The 21633-nt window shown below is 41.5% G+C and overlaps 1 protein-coding gene across 1 annotated transcript; it reads left to right on the top strand.

The window, feature by feature from the left end:
- The first annotated feature begins 1190 nt into the window (after positions 1-1190).
- Positions 1191-10323, top strand: LOC123158211 (uncharacterized). The gene is made up of 15 exons (XM_044576292.1): positions 1191-1624; positions 2097-3402; positions 3471-4228; positions 4321-4504; positions 4678-4797; positions 4907-5592; positions 5900-5966; positions 6284-6496; positions 6590-6682; positions 6797-6880; positions 8241-8628; positions 8727-8784; positions 8998-9047; positions 9149-9211; positions 9979-10323. The coding sequence occupies exons 2-14, from the start codon at positions 2110-2112 to the stop codon at positions 9184-9186; spliced, it is 4032 nt and encodes a 1343-aa protein (XP_044432227.1). The 5' UTR covers positions 1191-1624; positions 2097-2109; the 3' UTR covers positions 9187-9211; positions 9979-10323.
- Positions 10324-21633: the final 11310 nt, after the last annotated feature.

The following is a 21633-nucleotide window of genomic DNA, read 5'->3' as shown; positions in this document are numbered from 1 at the left end:
GATCTCGATAGATCGACGCCCGCCTCAGATTATTCAGACGTGAATGAACCGCATGTTATTACTGATGTGGTATATACAAGGATCGAGCTTACAGAACTTACTAGGATGCGCACGAACGCACGACGGAGCAAAGTGAAGGATATCGGCGTGCCACTTTTTCCTTCTTGCACGCCGACTTTGCGCCGATACGGCGGTGGACGGTAGTCAGTGGAGGATGATAGATCTGCTAGCCGCCGCGCGATCGTAGGGCCGGGCGAAAGCTTGTGACGATTGGAGCGACGGAATCTTGGCATGCACTCGCGTAGTCGATGGAACCTGACAAGCACCCGTGTCCATGGCATGGCTTGGTCGGCGAATAACTGGCGGTGCGCGTGTGACGATCGGCATTGTAAAAGTAGCATACCTGCGGTCTCGGATGTGTGGAGCACCTGTACGTAGCGTGCGTGCGCTGGTATGTACAGGGGATCGAACGGCAGACTCCGCCGGCCCGTGCTCGAGGTTTCGGAAGAGGGCGAGAGCGAGTGGCCGGAAAGAAGAGAAAACGGAGCGCATGTCCTGGGGAAGAGACACCCAGTGGGCGACGTACATGTCCATGTTGGCGTATCACGAATCATAAGCCATGAAAGCATTTTCGATGTGATGTGTGGTGTCCTTTGGCCGGTTATCGAGGTTACAGTGCAGTTTGTGGAGTACGTTCTCCGGTCCCCGTGGCACCAGGTCGTTCACGGTTGAGCGGGTCTTTGTATTTTTCTTTTTACAGAAAATTAAACACACCAGATTTTGTAATGATAGAAATACAAGGTCTAGAGTGGTAATATGACCGACACTGTGCCGGTATGCCCCCTGCGGTTTGAAATGTGTTCTTTCTCTCTCTCCATGTCACACGTTTCATTGATCGCCAACACCATTTCGGCCACAATCACCATGAACGCCGAATAACGACGGTCGTCTTTGGCTCTTTGCTGCCTTTCGGTTATTGAAGTTGATGTTTCTTTTATACACTACAAGAAAATGTAGTATTAGCGACCACACTTATTGTTACCAAGCATTTTGGTGCCTATAGATATACTAATTGCAACCAGTTTAGTACAAACTCGGTTACTATAGTCAGCTGTCACGAATGGGTACTATTCAATCATGTGAGTACTTATAGCAACAAGGGAGGAAATTGAAAAAAAGCCAATCGGCTCCGCTCCAGGGCATCCATCCCCACGCTCGAAGAAAACAGAGGCGAGGCAGAGCTCTTTCCTGGCGGCGGCCGACGGCAAGACGACTCGCCCCAAATCCCCAAATCAAATCGTCCCTGGCGGCGGCCGACGGCCACGGCGGGTCCTTGCGGAGGGGGTGGCAGAAGGCGGAGGGCCCGTTCCTTCCGGCGGAGGGGGCGGCGGAAGGCGGAGGGCGCGTTCCTTGCGGCAGCGGCGGCCGTGTCCCTTGCGGCGATGGTGGCAGCGCGGCTGCGTGGGGGAGGGGACGCAGGAGCGGCCGCGATAGCAGACAGGCGCCCGCCGCGTGGTCAACGTACCTAGGCTGCTGCAACAGGCGCCTAGGGTTCCTTCTTCCCCAACCAGCTTTGAAGGAGACGCCCAAGCTCGCGAGATCTCGCTCTCATAGGCTTCAACCCGTAAGAATGATCTCCCCTTTGTCCTTGCCTCCTTCCCAGTGTCTCTCCATTAATTTCCTTGGAGTACTTGATGGCTAAATCATGCACTTCAAGTGTTTGTGGAAATGTGGAAGTAAAATATACATGTAGCATTTACTTTGTAATTTGAAAACTGGCTTGGCCTATGATGTAGAGTTCGGTTTTGTGATTTGAATATAATGTTTATAGCATTAGGACTTGTAGTATAATGTTTTCCAAGGATATACTGTTCTATGAAGGCTGTCTTTGTATAATGTTGTAGTAGAATGTTTGAAGACTGTCCTTGTATACAATTCTAGTACAACATTATACAGTTCCTTGGACTGTTGCTGCTGTGATATTATATTCTAGTACAACATTATACAGTTCCTTGTATATTGTAGGTAATGTGGTTATGTTGTTATATTTTACATTTCTAGTACTATTTTGGTTCACTTGTAGAGTGCTTGTGCAGGAAAAGATAGAGTATGGATAAGAGTTGGATGAGGTTGCCTGATAGGTTTTCAAGCGATTACGTTTCAGGGGTGAATGCATTCATTGATTTTGCTTGTCAACATAACAACGGCAATGATAAGATGCGTTGCCCTTGTGAAACTTGTATGAATATAAGTCAGCAGAGTGTTAGTCAAGTTCGAACCCATTTGTTATTGTATGGTATACAAACTTCGTACACAAAATGGGTATTCCATGGAGAACAAGTTAGCAATGATGAAGACCAAGTTGATGAGTCACTTGAAGATGAGGAAGATGTTGATGATTTTGATGGATTTGATATGGTCCAAGATCTGCTAGGAGATATCCATAGAGCCACGGTTGGGGTTGACGAGCAAGATAACCATAATCCTGCTGGAGGTAGCATTCCGGAGCCCAATGAGTCATCAACCAGATTTGACGGCTTGCTCAGAAGTGCACAACGTGAGCTGTACCCGGGCTGCAAAGGTCACTCGGTGCTATCCTTTGTTTTAAAGCTGGTACACCTCAAAGATCTTAACCATTGGAGCAACAAATCTTTTGACATGTTACTCAAGCTTCAGAAGGAGGCTTTGCCAGCCGGTAACCCGCTTCCAGCCACGTACTACGAAGCAAAGAAGATGCTGAGAGATCTAGGGCTAGGTTATGAAAGTATTGATGCTTGCAAAAATGATTGTGTTCTATTCTGGAAGGAGCATGAGGACAAGGACGAGTGCCCAGTTTGCAAGGAATCGAGGTGGAAGACACAAAAGGGCAAGGGGAAGCGAGTACCTCAGAAAGTGTTGCGCTACTTTCCCTTAATCCCTAGATTACAACGGCTGTTCATGAACAAGGAAATAGCTTCAGATTTGCGTTATCATAGGGATAAGAGAGTTGTCGAACCAAATGTGTTGAGGGGTCCTCCGGATGGCGATGCTTGGAAACATATGGATAAGAAATATCCCTGGCTGGATGAAGACCCTCGCCATTTGCGGCTCGGGGTTGGCACCGATGGTTTCAATCCATTTGGAATTATGAGTAGCTCATATAGTGTGTGGCCTGTCATTGTAGTTGTGTATAACTTGCCTCCATGGAGAAGCATGAAAGAGCCCTTCCTGCTCATGACATTATTGATCCCTGGGAAGAAGTCACCAGGAAGGGACATTGATGTGTATTTGAGGCCACTGGTAGAAGAACTAAAGCAATTATTTAATCCAGGAGTTGTTACTTTCGACGCTGTTGAAGGAGGTACTTTCAATATGCGTGCAGTATTGCTATGGACTATTCACGACCTTCCAGCACTAGCTTCAGTATTTGGGTATTCTACAATGGGCCACCAAAACAACTATCTGGGAAAGGCATTTTTGAATTGCTGCAGAAGTTAGATCATCTCCAGGGCTTCAAATACGGAAAACATCCTGGAAATAAGAAAAAGAAGGCATCTTCAAAGGACATGCCAGGGAAAAATTTCACAAAGATGAGCATCTTGTTTGAGCTACCATATTGGAAGGATCTGAAATTGCCACACAATCTTGATGTCATGCACATTGAAAAGAACATTTGTGAGAGCTTATTTGGGACTTTATTAAACATAGATGGCAAGTCCAAGGACACACTTAAGACCCGCAAGGACTTAGAAGACATGAATATCAGAGCAGATCTACACTTGAATGATACGGGAAGTAGCATAGAAAAGCATCATGCATGGTACACATTAACCAGAGATGAGAAACTTGAGTTTCTGCAATTTCTAGAATCTATTTGCTTCCCAGATGGATTTGCTGCAAATATATCAAAAGGTATAAGTAAAGATGGGAAAATAACTGGGCTGAAGACACACGACTACCATATTCTTCTTCAGAGAATACTCCCGATTGGAATGCGAGGATTTCTGCACAAAGATATCTGTGATGCACTTCTGCAGCTTGGTAGTTTTTTCCGCCAATTATGCTCCAAGACATTGAAGCTGGATATCTTGGATAAGTTGGAACAACAAATAGTAATTGTATTGTGCAAACTAGAAATGATTCTCCCACCTGCATTCTTTGATATTAGCGTGCACTTAGCAGTGCATCTACCACAGCAAGCAAGGCTTGGAGGTCCTGTACAATACAGATGGATGTTCTTCATTGAAAGGTAGTGTGTTCTTCATCACATTAGTCCTTCCACCCTTCTACAGTTCTATTAGTGTGTAGAAATGTGTTGTAGTAAGAAAATTTGGGCTGCAGGTTCCTTGGTACTTTGAAAGGCATGGTGAGCAATAGGGCACACCCAGAGGGTTCAATTGCTGAAGCTTATGTTATGAAGGAGTGCTCAACATGCTGCTCCATGTATCTACATGGAATTGAGACAAGGTTCAATAGACAAGAGCGGAATTTTGATGGGGAGAGACAACCACTTGATCGTTTCTCGGTATTCTCAACTAGTTTCCGTGCTTTTGGCCATAGGGATGACCTTATGTTAACACAAGATCAGTATGATTCTCTGTCTTGGTATGTGCTAAATAATTGTGAGGAACTACAAGAATACCTATAGTAAGTATACATGTTATAAACTTTAAGTTATAATTATACATCCTCAACTAGTTAGAAACTCATCCCTCGACATTTCTTTCTAGTGAGCATGAGGATGCCCTACTGGCTGAAGGTGCGGATAATATTGAAAATAGGCAACATGAACAGTTTGGTTCATGGCTGCGCCAAAGAGTAAGTTCATGCTATTACTTGAGTTAACTTGCAATGGCTTCGCCAATCATGCTACACCAATCCAGGCAATGGCTTCCATGAGTTAACTTGCATTACTTGTGGAATTTAGGTGATCAATCTGCGCAACCAAGGAGCATCCCTAGTGTCTGACTGTTTGTATGCGTTGGCAATTGGACCGCATAAGAGAGTACACAAATTCTTAGGATGCATTGTTGGTGGTGTTAGATTCTTGACAAAGGAGCGTGAAGATGGTCGTAAAAGTCAGAATAGTGGTGTGTGCACAGAGGGCCAACATAAGGGGCAAAATATCACATATTATGGTATTCTTAAAAATATATATGTCCTGAATTACCCCAATGATCGACATGTTGCTTTATTTGAGTGTGAATGGTATGATTTAGAGAGTAACAAGCCTGTGAGGATCGATGACGACTTTGTTAGTGTTAATATAGGAAGCAAGTGGTACCAAGATGACTCCTTTGTACTAGCTAGTCAAGTGAGCCAAGTCTTCTATGTACGTGATACAAAATTGAAGGGAGATTGGCTAGTTGTGCAGAAGGCTCCGCATCGCCATCTTTTCGATCCAGAGGTTTGGAATCAAGTCAATGAAGATGATGCTAGCGAAGATATTGCATTTCAAGAGGAGGAAGCTACCAATGTTTCCATCGATGAAACTTTTGAAGGCAATGTCTCGTGTCGACATGATGTTGCACCAGAAATTGTTACTGATCCAAAAGAGTTGGCATCTTTGAAGGAGAGCCATGTCTCTCAGGATAATTTTGAAGAGGAACCAGAGTAGTAGAATAATATGTGTTGTATCGGGTTACATGTCTCCTATTTCAGGTTATGTTAGACTACATGTGTCCCGTTTCAGGTTATATTAGAATAATGGTGTCATGTTTTAGTGTATATCAGACTATATGTATCCTGTTTCAGGTTATTTCGGATTACTATTGATACTTATGATTTATTTATGTTGCCACAACATATCTAATTACTATGTAACTCGTGGTTTGTTTCTGTTGACGTAGCAAATCTGATTTCCCTATCTTTCTAATATAAACAATCTGGGTATTGTTCCATTCTTTTAATTCTATGGCAGATGGGACCTGGACGAACAGTTCGCCCACCAAGGAATGCCCCACAATCTCAAGGTCAACATTCTGGGAGTACCTCAACATCAAAATCCAGGAAGGTGCGTGGGATAAATAAGGGAAAGGGCTTGGAGCGTTTGATCAAAAGGGCAGGTCATCCACTAAACTTGACCATCTCCGAAGAGAGAAGACCTATTGGAGAAAATAATGAACTACTTTCCAGAGAGATTGGACTTCTTACACGGTACCATGCACCTATCCAACGTGCCGGGTAGCATAGTCTTACTGAGGATGATAAGGAGCCGTTGTATGAACTTCTAAAGGTATGTAAGATTATCAAACTTTCGAACTTAGAATATGTGTAGTTTTAACTTTGAGTTCTTTCTTCGTAGCTTAAGTTCAATCTTGATTTCACCCAAGATCATATCAAAGGCTGTGTGGATCTGCTATTCTCTTCAAGCTACAAAAGTTTCCGTCACAAGTGTTATGAACATTATGTAAAATCTGGTGATGATGCTAGAAGCAATCCATATCCTCCCCTTATTGATAATAGAGTTGGAGACTGGATTTGTCTCTGTGATCATTTTGAAACAGAAGAATTTAAGGTATGGTAGTCTTTGAATGGATGTCAACAGTTTTGCATCTATCTTTATCACTCAACCATGCCTTATTTGTTTACAGAATACTACCATATGCAGAAACGGTCCACAATTGGGAAGGCTAACCGCTCAAACCTACCTTATGTTCACAAGAAGGGAACAAAGTCATTTGTAGCGGTTCAACATGAATTAGTAAGTCACTATTACTTATCTTTATCTTGTGTCACAATTGTGGTGAAAGCAGAATATCGAAACTTGTAGCTATCTTATATTCATGTCTTCTGACTTTGAATCTTGTATTATCAGAATTGTGGCGATATCAGACTATACAAGGAGTGTTACTCTAGTGATAAGAAGGGATGGGCATCAGAAGATGCCAGGAATAAACATGTAAGTACCATGTAACAAATTAATTCCTGTTGAGAGAGATTAAGCAATGAGAATACTTAGATACAAATGAGAACTAGAGAGCAAGAAATGGGAGAAATGACCACTAAAACAGAGAAAAATAATAGCTAGAGCTTTAACCGTGCTTGAAACTGTTTCACCATGTGCATGACATAGGTACAAACTTTGAAGTGCCCTGTTTTCTCATGACCTGTAGTAGATGATGCACTATTATTAGGGAGATGTGCATGAAATCTCCCTGACTCAGCAAAGTAAAATACTTAGTATTTCTGTTTAACTTATGCTGGTCACATTTTCTAAAACTAAAACCATAAAGAAATTCAAAAAGGTCATTCAACTCAAACCATAAAGAAGTTCCAGGTGTAAATATTTCTGTCAGCTGAGCTATGCCTTTCTTTGCATAATTTTCTGCAAACAGCATACTGAAAAAATTAATGGAACTGTTTCCTAATTCTACGAACATGAAAACAATTAAATGAGCAATAGTAGGGTAGAAATACTTACCTGTTTAATCCTTGAGTAGATATATATTGTTAGATACTCCAAACATATGTACGTCAGTTTAGAGTTTCATTCATATACGTGTTTGAGTTTTAGGCCGTTTGGTCCTAGAAGTACCAGTGCGTATGAGTCGTGGAGTCTTTGTAATCAGCTATATAAAGGAGAAAAGCTACAGGGAAGCCATGGCGGAGGGGAAAAAAAGATCAATCTGGCGTGTGTGCATGTCGCAAATTTCGAGCTAGTTTAGCTGTAGGCCGTCGTGTGTTTTGCTTCTAAACAAATTAGCTTCCGGACGTATTTCGGCCGCTTCATCCTCGTTGTTCCCGGGCGTGCTGCGTCGTCAAGATCGAAGCTGCGCCAACAGATATAACATCTTCCCGTAAAAAATAAATAGATATAACATCTTTCACATCCCCTGGACTGCAATATTTTGTGTCAGAAAGAAAGAGATCAGGATGCCAGATAGGTGACAGCATATTACAACAATAGAATCTACTGGTATTATGATAATACTGGGATGGATTGTAAATCACCAGAGAGAAAAAGAGGCACTTATCGTGCAACCCAAGAGGTAACTCATCTAAAAACATGTTGCCCATCCAAAACCGGTGCCCGATTCTCCTCCACAGGCTGTTGGGCTTGATGGCCGGACCGGGAATATATGATTTCAATTGCCTGGCAGAGAAGGAACATGATCAAGGTGCTCTGATTTAGGTATTATAGGTTCAAAGTTGTTAGTGTTGCATTATACTAATAGTGAATTTGGGTACTTTTAAATACATCATTATGTTGCTGAAATTAAGAATGTAAATGCCTTTCATTTCTTGTATTATTAATGCAGGAAGAAATGTTGCAGAAGCAAAAGGAACCCATAGAGGAGGGTGAAGTACCTTTAACAGAGCAACAGATTTGCGAGCATGTGCTTGGTAAGGCATATGGTTACATCAGAGGTCGGGGTCATGGACCAAAACCAAATAGAAGGGCTTACTCAAGCGCATCAAGCTCAACTCAGCATGTAGTGGAAGAATTGGCCTCTACAAAGGAGATTGTTGCTACACAACAAACTCAAATTGAGGCTCAACAATCTCAACTTGAAGCTCAACAGAAGAAGATCGATTGGCTACAAAATGTCGTGTCTAACTTGGTTGGCATTTCACCTCCTATGGACGGCACTACTGCAACAAGGCTAGGTTTCACAACTGAGCGGCCAATGCCATCTGACGGAATAGGTAGTAACACATCAATCTCAACTATTTTTGTCATTTTTATTCACTGAAAATATATGTAGCATATTGCTTTTGTTAAAGCATTCCAATTTCTGACACAGGTTCGCTGATGTCTAACACTGTACAAAGGATGTCAAGTTTTCCAAGATCATTTGCAAGGTAATGTTATTTTTCCCATGCTCTGGTACTTTAGATGATGCCTCCTACACCTGCAGCTTGCTTAGATATAACAGTGTACTTGGTATCAAGATCTTCTAATCACGATAGTTCTTGCTAATAATTCTGTAACGGAAAATGAAGATACTCATCATGAATATATGGACTTACAAATTCCAATGTATAGCTAGTAATACATGTATACATTTTCAACAGTCATTTGAGGCCAGGATATAGACCTACTCCAACTTCTTCTGATGGAAATGGTATGATCAGTTTGCCTCTGCTTCAAACAATCAAAATACTATGTGATTTGGAAAATTTCTTCATGATCTTAATCTTGATGGTCCAAATTTGTGAATCACAGGCTCTCTGGTGTCGGATGGAGGGTCTAGGTATTCATGATCAGTGCTACCTTCATTTTATGTTGGTTAGTTGCCTTTGTCTACCATCCTTTTCATTTTTCTACTGACATACACAAAGCAATTATAGATTTGGTGGAAAACCAGTAGCTAACGGCAAGTTGATGATTTTCGAGGATCCTTTATAGATTTCTTGTGTTCTCGGTCGTGGCTGATTGTAGATTTTTGTGGTGAAACTTTGGCTGCTGACATGATGGTATTGTGGTTTAGAGACACCACGCCATTATGTCTAGCGTTAAAATGGATACTTTCTTTTTGCGGGTAGAAACAAACAGATTCCACCCAAATGATCAGTGTATGTGTTAACCTTTAGATTGACTGGATTAAGACTTGAGTCCAGTAGGAAAGTGAAACAAATACGAGTAGATAACAGAAAATATCTAACGAATGATCTTCAGTGGTGCCATCTCTGACGATTTGGCTGATATTTTTAGGGTTGTGCCACTAGATGAAACTTTGGCTGCAGAAATGGTGGCGTTGTAACCTGAAGAAAATAGCTACATATTTCTATGCCTGTTATCATCCACAAATGAGCTTTCATAACTGAGACTGATAGTAGAAATTAAAAGTAGGTAGGTGGCGCACTTTCCTGTGTATGTGTGTAGTTTTTCTTCCTGTCGATGTTGTTGAGCTTCTGAGCTATGGCAAAGCTGATCAAGTGACTGGCAATTTGGTTTCTCCAGCTTAGTTTGTTGGCATGCTTGCAGTCTTTCTGGTGTTTCTCATGTCTGATGTTGTTAATGAGATAACATGTGCTCTGGCCACCATTATATAGGAGATGACCTTGGAGGAGCAGCGGAAAGCAATACTCGAGCTAAAGACCGAGAAGAGAAAACTATTGCCTCTGCATTTCTTGCACATCTAGTAGACTATGTTGGATCTAAAGAAAATTCAGTGTACAAATGCTAAATGTAATGTTTGGATCATATTGGGGTTTACTGATTGGATCATATGTTCAGATCAGTACTAAAGATGGTACTGTACTTTGCAAATGCTAGAGTGGTATTTCCTACTTGCGAAACAAAATTCAGATTAGCATGTAATGTTTGGATCTTAAGTGTACAAATGTTGATTATGAACTTCTTATTGTCAAATGTCTAAAATTCTGAGATTTCTTGCATACTGTTAATGTCAGCGTGTGACAATATATTGTACCTATGATATAGTTGCTTTCTCATGCCTGTAGTTACCAAGGTTTACAATCTTTTGGTTACAAAAGATGTCTAGTCTCCAACATGTAGCTGGTCTCTACATTCTTTTGGTCACCAAGCCTTGGCTGGTCACTTGATATCTCTAGCCACTACCATGTACATGGTGGCTGTACATTTTTAGCAACCAAGTTGTCCATGGTCTCTAGATATCATTAGTCACCAAGTCTCCCTTGGTCGCTAGATGCCATTAGTCAAGATTTGGTTGGTAGCTATTGGTATGACATTTAGTGACCAGGGTTCTCAATGTTGGTCGCTCAATATCTATAGCGACTAGACTATAGCCACCGCGAAGCGACCAAGTAGTGTTGGTACCAGTAGACCACCAGCGACCAATTTTGTACTTTTAGCAACCGATCACCTTGATGGCTAAAACTCATATCTCTAGTAGTGATAAATGGTGTTTTTATTGACTTAAAATGTAGCATTATGTGCATACAAATTATATGAGCAACATGTCTCTTCAACCGCATACACGCCGCATTGAGTAGCGGTTGAAACTCTGTTTGATGTAAGGTAGACCACATATGAAGCGAGTGCGTACAGCGTAGAATAATCAGCAAAGGACAAAAAATATTCATAAAATCAAATCACTTCTACGTAGTCAAATCGACCATAACAAGACATACACTCCCATTTTTATTAGTGTTTTGAACTTATCTGAAATACCGTCCAACCAATGACCAAAAATATTGACAACACCTGTGGACGGATACAAATTATATCCTACCTGACCATGTAGAACGCGCAAACTTGCTATGAAAAAAAAAATACTCCCTCCATTCCGAAATAGTGCGTCATCGGTTTCCGTGCTTCAACTTAATTTAACCGACGAGACCAATTGCGGCGGGAGCAAAAGTTATACCAGTGAATTCGTATTCAAAAAAAGTTTCCAATTATATGATTTTTGCTCCCGCCGCAGTCGGTCTCGCTGGTTAAATTTATAGTCAAAATTAAACCTCAAAATGCGTGGGCGCGCTATATTTTGGAACAGAGGGAGTAACGTTTGGTGGTCTCATCGTCAGTACAAAAGCCACACTTATTGCTTTCTTTGCCAATTGTAAATGGGGGAGGCTGTCTTTGGTTAGCATAACTCTCCTCTCAAGATACCACATGAAGATTTAACTTTTTAGTGGAATCTTTGACTTTTATATTTTCTTATTATTATCCATTGGAACCTCTAAATGCATGAGCGGACGATACATAGAGTCGATTGTTACCTAGATATAGTGAGATTCCAATGAAACTCATCTCGCCTATATGTCAGGTTAATCGACTCAATCGAGATAGAAGATTCTGCCATGAAATAAGATAGGTGCTAATAAAATCCGACCTGAAAGAAATATCTGGTGGGGATTAACTAAGCACCTACACAATAGTGTCATTCTTATCACCAACAATGTGGTATAAACCAGGATATTGTTCTCGGAGGCTGGTCTTAACAAGCCACTAGTCCATCCCAAAATTGTCAGTCAACAGGTTTGCAATAGGCTTGGGATACAACTTTTTGGCCAAGATACTTATTGCGCAATAGGTTTTGCCATACATCATCCTTAGTAAGTAGTTTAAATACCCATTTACTAAGTAAGGCAATATTCTTCACCTGCAGATCATGAATGTCAAGGCCACATTGGTCTTTCGGCATACAAACCATACTCCATTTGGCTAGTATGTATCTTTTCATTCAGTGTCTCCTTGGCAAAAGAATCTGAATCTGAAATAATCTAGCCTTTGTAAGACCACTTTTGAGAGTTGGAAAATATATATACATAGAACCATATTTGTGAGGACAGAATTGATCAAGACTAGTTGTCCTTCAACAAAGAGCAACTTGCCTTTGCTCAACCATTTCTCTAAGCGCTTCTCTATATGTTTTCACTTCGCATTAGTGAGATACAAATTATGAATCAGAATTCCTAAATATTTAATTAGGAAATGGCCTTTCCACAACCAAACAAGCTAGTGTAATCAGGTGCCACCTCATTGGCGTCTCCAAAGCATAACAATCCACTCTCATGAAAGCTAATTTTGAGGCCTGGCATCTTCTCAAATGCTGAAAATTAGAGTTTCAAATTTTGAGTCTTGTCCAAGTCGTGTTTTATAAAAAGAATTGTATCATCGGCATATCGAGGAACAGAGAGCCCGCCATCCAGAAGGTATGGTACTACTCCTGTAGTCTGACCATCCTGCTTGCTGCGATCAATCAGAATAGACGACATGTCTGCAACGACAAACAGGATCACCTTGACGCAATCTTTCTTCGCCTGAAGTAACGACCCACATCATCATTGATGTTGACAGTCACACTGCCTCCAGTAACAAAACTTTGGATCCATTGACGCCATTTTTCAAAGAATCATTTCATAAAAAGATGAACATTTTCTAAATCCGCACACTGTTTTCAATTTTTGTTCACTTATTTCCAAAACCCGTGATTTTTTTTTCTAATCCATGAAATTATTTCAAAATTGTAGAACTCTTGTTTTAAAGTTTGTGAACTTTTTTCAAAATCGTTTAAGAAAATTGATGAACTTTTGCTAAATTTGTAACCTTTTTCCAAAGTTGATGAATGTTCTTCAGTTTTGTGAACTTTTCTTCAAAATTGATGAACTCTTTTCAAAATTAATGAACTTTTTAAATATCAATGGTCAACTGTCGGACGGTCAACCTATCAACCACGCAACCAAAAGAGAGCGAGCGAACGACTGATTTGAGAAGGCTTCATTCGATTGATCAGTTGTTTTAGATAAATTGATGGATGAGTTGATCGTCCGAGCGTCACGTTTTCGATTGAATAATTGTTGGGCCGGCCGCTAGGTGTCTCCTTCAAGTGCCAATAACCCACCAAAGATGTCTCGAGATATCGGGCCGGCCCACTTATAATAAATACAGAACAAAAAAGGGGACCTCCAGGGTTCGAACCCTGGTCTACTAGCTATTATATCGCGCATACCCTAGCCATCTAGGGTTTCCTACGTACGGCGGCCGCCCCGCCGGAAGCCACTAAAAACCGACCTTGAGACGGGCCCCTGCCTCTCCACGTCGGAGCAGTCTTGCTGGGAGCCTTCCCCCTTGCCCTGCGGGAGGAGGGGAGTCATGGCCGCGCCGGCGGTAGCAAGGGATGGATCGGGAAGTCGTGGAGCGGAGGAAGATGCACCTGAGATGAGGACACCGGGTCAGGCAGAAAAACTGGATGAACTACTGCAGCGCTTGGAGATCACGGAGGAGGAAGATGATGCAGTGGACATCTCGGGATTGATCGGACGCCCGACACAGGAATCACGTTGGGCGGTGATCCTTAGGGTTTGTGCGAAAACCCCGTTCAGCCACACGGTGTTCTATACAGCCATGCATGTGGCGTGGGTGTGCACGAAGGTTGTCAAATTCAAGCCGATGGATGATTATACGTCCACTGCCGAATTTCAGTGTTTCGGGGATTGGAATACTACCATGCATGGGGTCTTTGGCTCTTTAGGCATCAGGCGGTGATAATAGAGGAATATGATGGGATTACAAATACTGAGACAGTTCCTATGGACTCGATCAGGGTGTGGACTCGAATCATGGGGCTCCCAGATTTGCTAAGGAATGAACCAGTGGCAAGGGCCATGGCATCAAAGATGGGGGAAGTGCTTGAGGTTGAACTAGGTCTGAATGGAACTGAATATGGACAGTTTGTACGAGTAAGAATCAAGATCAAAGTGGCAAAACCACTACTCAGGTTCGTCGCGGGGAATGTGGAGGCTGGAAAACCGGCACAGTTATTCAGAGTGCTGTATGAAAAACTACCACGTTTCTGTGCAAACTGTGGTACTATTGGACATATTGCTAATCAGTGTGGTGATGGTGTGCATGACTACTCCAAGTTCCAGTACAGAGACTTCATGATGGTGGCTCCTGAAGATATGTGGTTTCAACCTATGAAGGAGTATGTTGTGCACCCAGGAGCTGGCTCTACGAGAGGTAGAGGAGGACGGACCAACCAAGAAGGGAGGAATGAACGAGGAGGCCATTCAGGTCAGGAGGTTCCCAACTCCTCGGGCGCAAATAACCATGTCAACAGTGGAACCAGGTACGTTCCGAGGGAGCGGACGGGGGCGAATATGGGGGACATAGAGGAAAAACACCCAAGGAAGAGACTAGCTGTTACAGCAGAGGCACCCAAACAATTACTATTAACAAACGGAGAGAAGGTAGCTGATTTGGTGGACAGAATTGAGCATCGGGCTAGTAGCAGCACTGCAGATACTTCCCCTCCGAAGGTGCAAGAGAAGAAGAGGTATAAGAAAGATGATGGTCCAGCAGATATGGAAAATGAAAAATCAGGATCGGCGGCTCCCTTTGAGGGTGACCGCCGCCAACAATGAAAATATTGAGCTAGAATTGTCGGGGGTTAGGATCGCCCTCGGCAATTCGATCGCTGCTAGAACTTCAACGGCAGCATGATCCAAATGTCCTTTTCCTCTCGGAGACACACCTGGATGAGTCAAGCGGGGAAAGGTTGCGAGTTAAGCTAGGGTACGATAGTAAATTTGTTTCTCCCAGCAATGGTAGAAGCGGAGGGTTGATGATGCTGTGTAAGAATAATATCAATATGCAATTAAACTACTTTCATGATTATTTCATTGACGTTGTTGTGAGAGGAGATGTTCCCAGTCATGATTGGCGTCTGACTGGTATGTATGGAGAACCAGTTTGGAGAAATAAACACCGTACATGGAAACGGTTTCGTGATCTACAAGCCAAGAGTTCCCTGCCTTGGGTGGTCATAGGGGATTTGAATGAAATTTTGTACTCTTCAGAGAAAGAGGGAGGGAATGCAAGACCCTTGCCATATATTACGGTGTTTAGGGAATGCTTGTCCGATTGCTTGCTGGAAGATCTTGGTTATATTGGTAACAGATTCACCTGGAAGAGAGGGGGGACAAGAGAAAGACTAGACAGAGCAGTTGGGAATGAGGGATGGTCCAGTATGTTCCCAGATGCTGGTGTTCATCACTTGGCGATGGATGGCTCTGACCATCGACCAATTATGATTGATACAACCACATATACGACTCCTTCTGTTGGGAGGGGACGACGAAGGAGAAGGTTTGAGGCAAAATGGCTCAGGGAGGAGGCAGTGGGAGACATGGTGGCAGCTGCGTGGGATCACTCCCCACCAAACACGTCACTCATGGCTAAGCTCGAATCAGTTCATAATGAGTTGCATGAGTGGGATAGAAATATTTTGAAGGGGCCGCGCAAGAAAATTAAAGATCTGACGCGCGAACTCGACCGCATTCTGGCGGGACCTATGGACGAGCTTTCTACTCGTCGGCAGCATGAAATAACATTGCAGTTGGAGACAGCGCTGGAACAAGAAGAAGTGTACCACATGCAGCGGAGTCGGAGTGATTTCCTGAAATATGGAGACCGAAACACTGAATTCTTTCATAAGAATGCGTCAGCTAGAAGGAAGAAAAATACCATTCTAAAGCTTAAGGATGCGAATGGTGTGGTCAGGGAGGGCAACGAGGAGATGAAGCCGCTGATACAATCTTCTCCAATCTTTTTACATCAGAGGTACTTGGTACTGATGAAACGTTACTCAGTAGAGTCCAACCCAAAGTGACTCGGGCCATGAATGACTCCTTGTTGAAGCCGTACACAGCAGAGGAGGTGAGAAAAGCAATGTTTAGCATTGGTGATTTTAAGGCTCCGGGAACAGACGGGTTGCATGCAATTTTTTACAAGAAGTTTTGGCCAATCGTGGGCGATCAGGTAACAGATGCTGTATTGGATGCACTGAATAACAAAATCGTCCCACATGGTTGGAATGAAACATCGGTGGTGCTAATTCCAAAGGTGGAAAGCCCTGAACTTATCTCACAGTTCAGGCCAATAAGCTTATGTAATGTCGTCTATAAGGTAATCTCTAAAGTCTTAGCCAATAGACTGAAAGTGTTATTACCAGATATTATATCTCAGACCCAGAGCGCCTTTGTGCCGGGTAGACTTATTACTGACAATGTGTTAGTGGCTTATGAGTGTTTCCATGCCATTAAGAAGAAGAGGCAAGGGAACACTGGCTTGTGTGCGGTGAAGCTTGATATGCACAAAGCCTATGATCGAGTCGAGTGGAATTTCCTCAGGGATATGATGATCAAGTTGGGGTTTGACACCTCATGGGTGGAGATGATTATGGCATGCGTTACATCGGTTAATTACAGGATTTGGTTCAACTCGGATGAAACAGAGGCGTTTACCCCATCCAGGGGGCTCAGGCAAGGGGACCCGTTGTCTCCTTACCTATTCTTGATATGTGCTGAAGGGTTATCCAGTCTACTAGCGCATGAAGAGGCGGTCGGTGGTATCCAAGGAATTAGGGTGTGCCGTAGTGCACCATCAGTTTCACACTTGTTATTTGCTGATGATTCCCTGATCCTGATGAGGGCGGATACATTGAATGCCACGTCACTCAAGAATGCGCTGGACTTGTACTGTGCTAGCTCGGGTCAACTGGTAAGTGATGCAAAATCCAGTGTCTTTTTCAGTCCAAACACTTTGGTGGAGGTACGAGCAGAGGTTTGCACACAGCTTAATATAGTTTCAGAGGCTATTTCTGATAAGTATTTGGGACTACCGTCGAAGGTTGGAATCGACCGTAGTGACAGTTTTCAGTACCTGGTTGATAGAGTATGTGCGCTTATTGATAGTCGGATGTCAAAGATACTCTCGATCAGTGGAAAGGAGACGTTACTGAAAGCAGTGGCGCAGGCGATCCCAGTCTACGCCATGTCTGTTTTTAATATCCCCAAAAATATTTGTAAGGCTATTTGCGATGCTATAGCTAGATATTGGTGGGGAGACACTCAGAACAAGAAGAAAGTACACTGGAAAGCGTGGTGGAAGATGTGTATCCCGAAAAATGAAGGAGGCATGGGATTCAGAGATCTATACTGTTTCAATAGAGCCATGCTAGCAAAGCAATGTTGGCGGTTATTATCTGATCAGGATTCGTTATGTGCTCAAGTCCTACGAGCAAAGTATTACCCTGATGGGGATTTGATGAATACTACTCTGAAAAAAGGTGCTTCCTTTACATGGCAAAGTATCATGGCAGGTATGAAAACCTTCAGGGAAGGGGCGATCTGGCGGGTTGGGGATGGTGCATCCATTGACATTTGGAAGGATCAGTGGATTTCCACAAGCCATGATCGGAGGGTTATGACCCCAAGGGGGCATTGCTTGTTACAGAAAGTACAAGAACTGGTTGATCCAATATCCGGAAGCTGGGATGAACAATTAGTAAGGGAAATTTTTTGGCCAGTGGATGCTGAAAGAATTTTGCAGATACCACTATCATCTCATGGTCAGTCTGATTTTATTTCATGGCAGTTTTCTAAGTCGGGATGTTTCACGGTCCGGTCTGCTTATCACATCACTTGGAAATCTGTGTACAGAACACGGGCTCGGATGAATGTTGGAGCAGGAAGAGTGGATCCGCACCCGGTTTGGAAAGTCCTTTGGGGCAGGTCAGTGCCCCCTAAGGTAAATGTGTTTAACTGGAGAGTGCTACATGGGATTGTACCATGCTATTGCACGCTGTCAGATCGGCACCTATCTACTCCGGTGATTTGTCCAGTATGCGGCAATGAGCCTGAGGATCTGCGACATATGTTGTTTGCGTGCGAAAGAGCCAAGGCCGTGTGGAAGGAGCTGGGGCTGGAAACATCGATCGCGAATGCAGCAGCCCATGAGCGGTCGGTGTCGGTAATCCTGGAGACACTCCTCTGCTCTGAGCTACCAGGAGAGGTAAAACTACCAATTGATAATGGTGTGGAGACAGTTATGGTGACTGGATGGTACTTATGGTGGGATCGTTGGAAGATCAGTCACCAGGAGAAGGTTGATAGCCCGGTTCGCTCAGCTATGAGCATTCGGGCAATCGTGGCAAACTCTCTGGCTGCAAAGGCAAAGGAGCCCACGAAACAGATTAGATGGGTGAGACCAGCAAAAGGGGTGATTAAACTAAACGTTGACGCGAGCTATCAAGTGGATGAGGGAGCGGGAGCAACTGGAGCTGTCTTACGAGATAGCTCAGGAGCGTTTATTGCTGCTTCTTGCTCCTTTCGACAGTATGCCATGGATGTTCCCTCTATGGAAGCGTTAGCACTATTGAAAGGACTGCGTTTGGCAGAGCATCTGGGTATTTATGCTCTGGTGGTGGAGTCCGACTCACAGGAGATAGTTCAAGCAATGACGAATCCTTCGGAGTACCGAGCCTCGGCTGCGGTGGTAACGGATGATTGCCGATAGGTGTTGAGTTCTTTCGGCAGGGCGACGACTGTACACTGTGCTAGGGAGAGTAATGGGGTTGCGCATTGGCTAGCAAGGACTAGTTATAGAAGGTAGTTAAATGAGGTCTGGCAAGAGCATCCCCTTGATTTCTTAATTCCCTCCCTTGTATCTGATATGATTATTGTGTAATAAAGGTCGCCAAAGTTCAAAAAAAAGCTATTATATCGCGCTGCTAGTCAGAAAGCCAATGAACATATGGTGTTCATTACTATAAACAAGACTTGATGCGGCTTTGAGGTGGCTTTTTCACTGGTTTTGGGGGTTTTATTTTTGTTTTTGATACGGTTTTCTTCGGATTTTCCCCCAGTTTTTCATTTTTTTCTCCATTTCTTGTTTGGTTTTTTTCTTCTCAATTTTTTCTTCGGTTTTTTTTCTTCTCCATTTTTTCCTTTCCTTTTTTGCTTTTTCTTATGTTTGGTTTCGTTTTCACTCTACATTTTCAGAACAAGTGGTCAACATTTTTTGTATACACGTTCAACATTTTTCTGATGCTTATTCAACATTTTTGAAATAATTTTTCAACACTTTAATAGTTATTCAACATTTTTTCAAACACTTGTTCAACATTGTCAAATACTTGTTCATCATTTTTCATATGCTCATTCAACATTTTTGAATACCTATTCAACATTTTTCAAATACCTGTTCAACATTCTAAACTATTATTCAACATTTTTAGAATTCTTGTTCAACATTTTCAAATACTTATTCAACATTTTTAATACCTATTAAACAATTTAAAATACTTGTTCATCATTTTTAATACTTATTCAACATTTTTAAATACTTGTTTAACATTTTTCAAATATTTGTTCAACATTTTTTAATACTTATTCAATAATTTTTCGAATGTGTGTTCAAGAGTTTTTTTGTAATACACGCACACACACACACACACACACACACACACACACACACACACATATATATATATATATATATTTGAAAGTATAAGAAAAGTACAAAAGTAAAATAAAAAATGAAAACAGAAAATAGAAAACAGAAAAATAAATAGGATGCGGCTCCCGCGGCGGAGCCGGCCCTCGTCTCGCTGAACGCCAGAAATAGGGGTGCCCGCCTAAATCGGACCTCCTAGGCCGCGCCTATGTGTGGCTTCACATAGAAGGATATTGGGTTGTCACTAAGCAATTAGCTCTCCGAGTGGACCACAAGGCTTCCCGTTTTTTTTATTTTGTTTTTTCTTCACATTTTTGCATTGTCCTTTTGTTTTTTTGTTTTTACTATTGCAGGTGTTTCAAAATATTCTTCATATATCAATTATAAAAATTCTTTTATATAAAAAATATGAAAAATGTTAATCATATATTAGAAAAATGTTTCTAATGTATTCGAAAATTCTATAATGTGTATGAAGAAAATAGATTTTGAAACAATACACCATAAAAAATGTTAATCATGTTATTGAAAATGTTAAAAGTGTACACAATTTTTTTCCGATGTATGCACAAAATATACAATGTCAACGAAAAAATATACATGAAAAATTTAGTTTTTGACAATCTTAATCATGTATTTATAAAATATTAAACATGTACAATGTGTATGGAAATATTGACATACAAATATATGTTTTGAAAGAAATTAATAATGTAGTTGTAAAATGTTAAACGTGCATATAAAAATTATGTTTGATGTATACCAAAATTGGACATAAAAATTTATTTTTTCAGAAAATTTTAATCATGTATTTTTATATGGTAATGTGTATATAAAAAATACTTCCGATGTAAGAACATGCGCAATATGTATGAAAAACAATCCGAAATGAAAAATACGAAAACCCCCAAATCTGTAAGAACTAATGGGCTGGCCCAATTTTGTATGTAGCGCAGCGGAAAGAGCTAACTACCCCCTCTGTCCCGAAATGTAAGACGTTTTTTATACTAAGATAGTCTCAAAAAACGTCTTGCATTTTGGAACGGAGGGAGTAGTAACTATCGAGCTATGAACCAAATAAGTTTCCCCGATTTGACGTTGATAAAAATGGAAACTCCCTAAAAAGTGCGAAACATAAGTAAAAAGTTGACCTGTTGACGTTTGACCATTAGCCACATTCCGTTAACTTATAGAAAAACATGAAACTAAAAATATTTTACAACAATCAAAAATTACATAAGCTCAAAAAATTGGTGAAAAAATGAAAACTTTGGATCGGCCATAAAATTGAAAAACAATCATAAAATACAAAAAGAAAAATTGAAAAGGTTCATGAATTTCAAGTTTTTAACAAAATTATATAAAAAGTTTGTAAATTTTTAAAAGGTGACAAAATTTAAAAGCGTTCTTTGATTCAAAAATAGATCATGAATTTTAAGAACTATTAATTGTTTTGTAAAGAGTTTACGGATTAAAAAATGGTCATAAATCTGGAAAAACACGGCTTGGAAAACATTTCTCGGGTTTGATTTTTTTAAATTAAATTTTTCATTAATTGAAGAAATCATCACGAATGTGAAAATGTTCACAAAATTTAGAAAAATAGTTTATGCAAAATAGGACTTCTATGTTTCTCAGAAAAATAAAAAATGAAGTTATTGGAGATGATGTGGCATGTAATAAATGTGGAGAGAAAGCAAAGTTGTATGTAGAATAACCAACAACCTTTGCACAAGCTCCAAGGTGAAATAGAGAGCAATCATATTTATTTTCTCATCATCTATTGAATATCTTAGATAGAACCTATTGGAGTAGTTGTATGATAGCTTGTTGGTTGATGACATGGACATTTACCAACAAGACTAACATACAATTTATTGGATATGCCCTTATGAGTTGTCCCATTCACACTGACCCTAGTACCAGGCCTAAACTGCAAGCTAGCCTAGTATCAGTCGTGCATGTCTCTGCAAATTGCCTGC

The sequence above is a fragment of the Triticum aestivum genome, chromosome 7B (genome assembly GCF_018294505.1).
Source record: "Triticum aestivum cultivar Chinese Spring chromosome 7B, IWGSC CS RefSeq v2.1, whole genome shotgun sequence".
NCBI classification, from domain to species: Eukaryota; Viridiplantae; Streptophyta; class Magnoliopsida; order Poales; family Poaceae; genus Triticum; species Triticum aestivum.
The sequence above is the reverse complement of the archived record's forward strand: the minus strand, read 5'-3'. Positions and strand labels throughout refer to the sequence as shown.

What these genes read in the sequence shown, in the direction of transcription:
- LOC123158211 (XM_044576292.1), top strand. Translation starts at nt 2,110, where the DNA reads ATGGATAAGAGTTGGATGAGGTTGCCTGATAGGTTTTCAAGCGATTAC. An exon ending in TGGATGTTCTTCATTGAAAG is followed by an intron (nt 4,229 to 4,320) that starts GTAGTGTGTTCT and finishes TTTGGGCTGCAG; the next exon opens with GTTCCTTGGTACTTTGAAAG. An exon ending in AATGCCATCTGACGGAATAG is followed by an intron (nt 8,629 to 8,726) that starts GTAGTAACACAT and finishes TTTCTGACACAG; the next exon opens with GTTCGCTGATGTCTAACACT.